This window comes from Notothenia coriiceps, unplaced genomic scaffold, assembly GCF_000735185.1.
Source record: "Notothenia coriiceps isolate Sejong01 unplaced genomic scaffold, NC01 NC01_scaffold00036792, whole genome shotgun sequence".
In the NCBI taxonomy this organism is placed as follows: domain Eukaryota; kingdom Metazoa; phylum Chordata; class Actinopteri; order Perciformes; family Nototheniidae; genus Notothenia; species Notothenia coriiceps.
Window position 1 is genome coordinate 4,861 of NW_011369493.1, and position 6,208 is coordinate 11,068.

The 6,208-nt window shown below is 38.4% G+C and overlaps 1 protein-coding gene across 1 annotated transcript in view; it reads left to right on the plus strand.

Moving 5' to 3' along the window:
• The first annotated feature begins 315 nt into the window (after positions 1–315).
• Positions 316–6,208, plus strand: part of LOC104964168 (inactive dipeptidyl peptidase 10-like) — a 37,527-nt gene continuing 31,634 nt past the window's right edge. Inside the window, exons 1-4 of the mRNA XM_010792888.1 lie at positions 316–427; positions 3,491–3,605; positions 3,698–3,793; positions 4,708–4,874. Of these exons, the coding sequence (XP_010791190.1) occupies positions 371–427; positions 3,491–3,605; positions 3,698–3,793; positions 4,708–4,874 (435 nt within the window). The 5' untranslated portion in view covers positions 316–370. The remainder of the gene's footprint in view (positions 428–3,490; positions 3,606–3,697; positions 3,794–4,707; positions 4,875–6,208) is intronic.

The following is a 6,208-nucleotide window of genomic DNA, read 5'->3' on the forward strand; positions in this document are numbered from 1 at the left end:
TATATTATTCTGCAATGCACCAATCTGCACAATGACTACTTCTACTTTTGGTACATTAACTATATTTTGATGCTAATACTTTTCTACTTTTACTTGAGGAACGTTTTGAATGCAGGACTTTTACTGTAACAGAGAATTCCTACACTCTGGTACTGCTACTTTTACTCAAATATAAGATCTGAGTATTTCTCCCATCTAAAGACATAAACGGTTGTTTTACAAAAAAAAACAATGGGACTATTTTGAAAGTCAGCACCGGAAGTGAATTCCCTGCTGCACTGATTGCAGCTTCATGCTCGTGCTGCTAAATTGACGCGCGGACAGGTTTGGATGTTATTACCGGGAGGAGAAGCTCCGGGGCTCCGGTACAATGACTGCTACTAAAGAAGACCCAAGCAAGAAGAAGGCGAAGGAGTCGCAGGATGAGGTATCCCGACACACACCGCGAAATGCGTTTATTGTTATTTACTCAGCAGTGAGGAGATACATGTTGGGGGGAAACTAGATGCGTTTCGCTGCTGCTGGTGATCGCTTATAATGTGATCATTAGGCTATAGGGAGATTATTAAAAAATACACACAATTGGTGGAGTAAAATCATTTTTCTAGCTTTGTGCGTTTTTATATCAATTATAGATGAATTCTGACTCCATGCACCACGTTTACACAGAGACTACTATTTGGAGCGTTTTCCAACAATGCATGGTAAATGTGTTGTAAATGGAGTGAGCTTCATAACTTGAGTAACAGGAGTTAGCTCAGTAGTTTCCACTTGCTATAGTTGCTGTTTCTTCCTTCAGGAATCAGCTGTTGTTTATTTGGTCAGTGATGGAATAGTTTAATATACATTTATCAACAGTGTTGCACAGTTTAATCCAACTGAGAAATATTATAACTCCATTTTTCCTGATTAAGCAAATGGACAATGTTATTTGTTACCTCCTTCTTTACTGTTTTTTCTGTGTTTAAGTACATATTTTTTTCAGTTTCAAAAGAGCCTTTTTTGTTTTTAATGTTCAAGTCTAATACTCTTTTATAAGACATGATATTCAGTCAAACGGTTGAGATTTTTAGTGTTTTTAAACCGAGGTTACATCAGTATAAACGGGTTTGGAGATGTTTATGCTGTACAATAGAACGTCCTTCATCTTTTGTGTTGACATGGACCATTGACAGCCATCTTTATGTAGCTTATCAATCACACACACACACACACACACACACACACACACACACACACACACACACACACACACACACAGGTTAGGGCTTTCTTTGCACACCCCCTTCCCCCTACTTCAATTATTGAAAACAGATTCCTCCTTATCTCCTTATCATCCTTCTTCTGGAAGCATCTGAAGCTCTTATCTCAATTATTATAATGACTCTGAAATCAGTAGTGGAAGAAGGATGGTGAATTTAATGTATAGTAATAATCTACATGTTCAGTGTCTTTGGAACCAAAAGGTTTCAGGCTGTTTCGAAGACAGAACACAGAATACTGCATAGCACTATATTTAGATTGAACAGATTAAACACTAAATGCCAATAGAAAGGGCACCAGAAGAACGCAGACCTCCGCCGGCATACATGAACAAAAGAACATACCAATAACTCCCAAAATGAAATACAACATATAATAATTTCATGTGGTTAAAGAGAACTACTTGGTTATTTAATAGCAACGAAACATCTTGGTTAGGCTTAGAAAAATGTCACACTTTGGGTTTAGAAAATTAAAAAGAGTATGTGAAATGGTACAAGATTTGGTTATGTAAGAATGTATAAAAGTTACTGACGTTTAAATAAAAATAAGTAAACTTTGACGTTTTAAAAAAGGACTCGTTTTGGGTGATAATCTTAAATGTATTCTTCTTCCTTAATCAGATGGATTTGATTGTTTTTAATATTACTACACCTTTTTTCCTCCGTTATGTCATCATTACACTATAGGGCATGTCTTATCTTACACATGGCTCAGAATACACTGATACAAAAGCAATACAAGAGACAACATAACTAAAGCTGCTTCTATACTTAAAACATGATGTGTGTACCCATCCACTCCCCAATTTAAATAGGTTCTTCCTTCATGCTACAACAATCTCACCAATTTCCTGAATATCATGGCAGTAGCTTTTCTGTAATCCTGATGAGAAACAGACTAACCACACTATTTGAAATCCAGTGACAAAATCAAGGTTTCCTAGGTTTTGTTTGGCTTCCAACCAAAGCAAAAAGTCAGGAAATATCCATCTCTTAATGCATTTTTCTACTATGACAAATCCTGCAACATGTGGTTCTGGCTCACCTCTCTGTGGAAGTGTAACAGAGGGAGCAAGTGGTTCTTGTGAATCTGACAGAGTGTGTGTTTGTGTGTGAGAGGCTTCACACTGTCTCCTTTGATGCATCACTCTGTGTTATTCTCAAGCGCTGAAGAATGGTGAATTTTACTCCATGTGACAGCTACCTATTTCAATTCCCCGCAGTTTCGCTGCTGGGAACCTCGACCAACATTCTCACAAAATCCTGGGGTTGAACCCAAATCCCCCCTCTTGCATCATTTGCACTTTTTGGAAAGATCTGCAGGTAGCTTTCATCATCCTGAGACTAAAGAGTGGAAAGTCCGGAGAAATGATGTAGCCCGGGTCAGAAATGTCATCAGGTTTAAAAAACCTGGTTACAGATTTTGACGTCTTAGAGCAGCGAAGGCGGTAAAAAAAAAAAAATAGTCAGGGTCATGTCTTCTTTCAAAAAGCTTTATACTCTGACGGCTGTTTTTGGTGGGTAATCATCGCTCTGTATTGACAGGATGAGTGGAAATACTTTCTCCCTTCACGGTTCAATATAAGAGCTGGACTGCAAAATCAATTCATCTGGCAGCGGCTCCTGGAGACGGCTGCTAACAAGTGTTCCTTCTACCCCATAAAAACATGAAATATCGCCTCGAAACATTTCAGTTTTTCATATAATAGAAAAGAATGGTCTTTTACTGTTTTCTTATTTGTTACTTTTCTTCACATATTATCAGAATCTTTCAAAATGCTTCACAAACGGCTCTTTTTGTGTCGCTGGGAAGAAGCATAACAGGATTACAGTTATGCGTCAATATGATTGTAAAAATTCATTACACAAGCAAATATCTCTTCAGCTTCAGCTTTTCGTGCAAATGTAAGAAGCTGCTTTCTTAAAATGGTGTTAATCCTTTAGTAGGAATATACAAGTTTTCTAAAATGTCATTGCTTCTGAGTCCAAATTGAACTTAAATAATCGTGTCATAAATGCTAGGTGGAATAGGGGAGGGGAGTTAGCGGATTAGGAGTTGAACTCAAGAGTGAAAAGGTGAGTTTTGAGGGATTTAATGCCATGTTTAACATCCTTTGCTAACATTTGCTTAAAAGTACAACAACGACAGGAACAAGTGTTTTTTTTCAAGCAGCTGACTCACAGAGCACCAATGCTGAGTTATTCTTCTCTGTGTGTGTGTGCAGGAGTTTGTGGATGTCAGCCCTCAGGAGAGGAACTGGAAGGGCATCGCCATCTCTCTGCTGGTGATCGTGGCCGTGTGCTCGCTCATCACCATGTCCGTGGTCGTCCTCACGCCCGGTATGCTCGCTAATCTACCGCTATTTACTCCCTTGTTTGTCATAAAGCTGTAAGAAATAGACCGGATCTGACTTTACGCTGTTTTTTCTTAGCTGAGCTCCCAGGAAACAACAAGTCCAGGCTGACTGCAGCGGATCTTTACAAACCAGAGTTCAGCGTCCACAACCCCGAGGCCACGTGGATCAGCGGTGAGTCCTCGGATATCACGAGAAAAAGTAGAAAAGGGCACATAGTGAGGGGAAGATACAGTACACCCAAAATATAACATTTAATAATGCCTCATTTACACTTTTAGTCATAAAATTGCAAAAAACGCCCCAAAATGTATCCAGTATTCAGATTGGTCTCCAAAGATCTGAGGATATTTAATAAGTAAATGCCTAGTTTGCATATTTGAACGTAACATTTAAGATACTACTACTCAAAACGAATCATCCTAATGGTAGTAGTCTGCTGGGGAAGTTTATGTTGAGATATATTAGTTGCACAATTCACCAGTAGTGTCTAAATTCATTTCAATGTCCAGCACCTCAACCAGGCTACATTCACATAGAAAGGGACAGTTCCAGCCCGATGGACAGCGATACAGCCCATCTGGCTATATTTACTCATATATCTGGCGTGAAGGAAGGCGAACAGTTCTTAAAAGAGTTACCGAGTGACTTAAAGTGCAGCTAACATGCTAATTGATAGCATTTGAGAAGCCTGAAAACAATATACAGTATGGCATGTGGTGACGCATGAACTACATTCCCCAGAATCCCTTTCAACAGGCTCCTTAAAACATCTGTAAACATTTACAGTAGAACCCAGCTATAAGATATAAAAATAGCAAAGACAGAGAAGGTCCTTTTTCGTGGTTAAGAAAAAGTGAGATTCATGCTTTATTTTCCAATAACTTGCAGTGCATTCTGGGTATTTTTCACTTAGTGTGTTTTCGTTGCTTATGAAATTCCACTCTCACAAGATGTAGAATGTGTTGATCCCACCCTTCACAGGGACATCGTCTTGCTTTGAATGAGGACTTTTATGAGAGCGTTCATTGTGAGAAGAAGTTGTTAATTGAGGCTTCACGGAGGAAAATACGTTTGGAAATCCACAGGGTGTTTCCCCGTTAAGGTGGCAGTTGAATCATCATGCAGGAAGTGTCTGCAGAGAGCCAGAGATGGAGGTGATGGAGCTCAGGAGGAGGAGAGGACAGCGCGACATTGTGAGGAGAGTGATGGTGATGTAACGGAGGAGAAGGGAAACAGTGCCTTTGAGAAGGAAGTAAGAAGGTGACATTTGGGAAGCATGATGAGACAGTTTTTGGTATTTATATCTTCTCAAAGTGACATTTTTGAGATATTTTAGCAGGTTTTGTCAGATTTGGATAGAGATGGTGTTTTAAAGCTGCTAAATATTTAAATTAATACAGCTTGGACACTTTTTCTCTGAAAAGAATTAACTCCAATGGTCTCTCGTTTCAGAGCGAAGCAGCACTGACTTGTGAAAATAAGACTTTAATAAAAAGCTTATATCAATCAATCAATGTTTATTTATATAGCCCAATATCACAAATGTTTCATTTGTCTCAGTGGTCTTCACAGTTTGTACAGAATATCAGTATGACAATACACACAGGGGATAGGTGTCAGCATAACATTTCAAGATGGACATATTCTTCCTACTCCGGGTAATGAGTTAGAGCATTGGGGGAGGTGCACTAGCAGAACTGAAACTCTCTCCATCTGAGACTTTCAAACTACATGATATTAAACCATCTATTCACAGAAGAACAGTCCCCTGAAGAGAGCGCTAAAAGTCTGCACAGAGTGAAGGAAGATCTCAATAGGAGATACAGCTTTGGGGAATCCATGTGCATTCAGGGTCACATGCACGTTTTCATACGAAATATTGATGATTGCCGTTGTAATAGCGTGAAAAGTACACTTTATTAATGTTAAATTGAATAAACCATGAAATAGATATTCAAATACAAATAATCGTAAAAACTGAAATGCAAATGATTCAACTGAACCCACATTTAAATGTATGTACATTGCTTATGCTATAAAGATTATATATAAAGTAAACCCTAAAATCAATATTTTAAAAAAACATATATAAATAACTGTAAATATAAAAAAATTAAATAGTTTGAACATTTAAAAAGTAATCATGGCATTGTTCAGATTTTTCTTTATTATTATTAGATTTAACGTTAACATACAATTCATATTGGAAAATAGTATATAAATCAAAATTATGTAGTTATGAGACTATTGAATCCCTTTGGATGACCTCAATCTTTGTTTTTTATATATTTCTCTTTTTATTCTTCTACTACAGCTTAATCTGTGTAGACACACACACACACACACACAACACACACACACAACACACACACACACACACACACCACACACACACACACACACACACACACACACACACACACACACACACACACACACACAACACACAACAACACAAACCACACACCACCACGCACACACCAACACACACACCACACACACACACAGTCCTGCTGGATCTGCAGGGTCTCAACACAGATGGCCTCCAGTGGTCCTTGTTGAATCAGGAAGCAGCCTTGCAGTGAC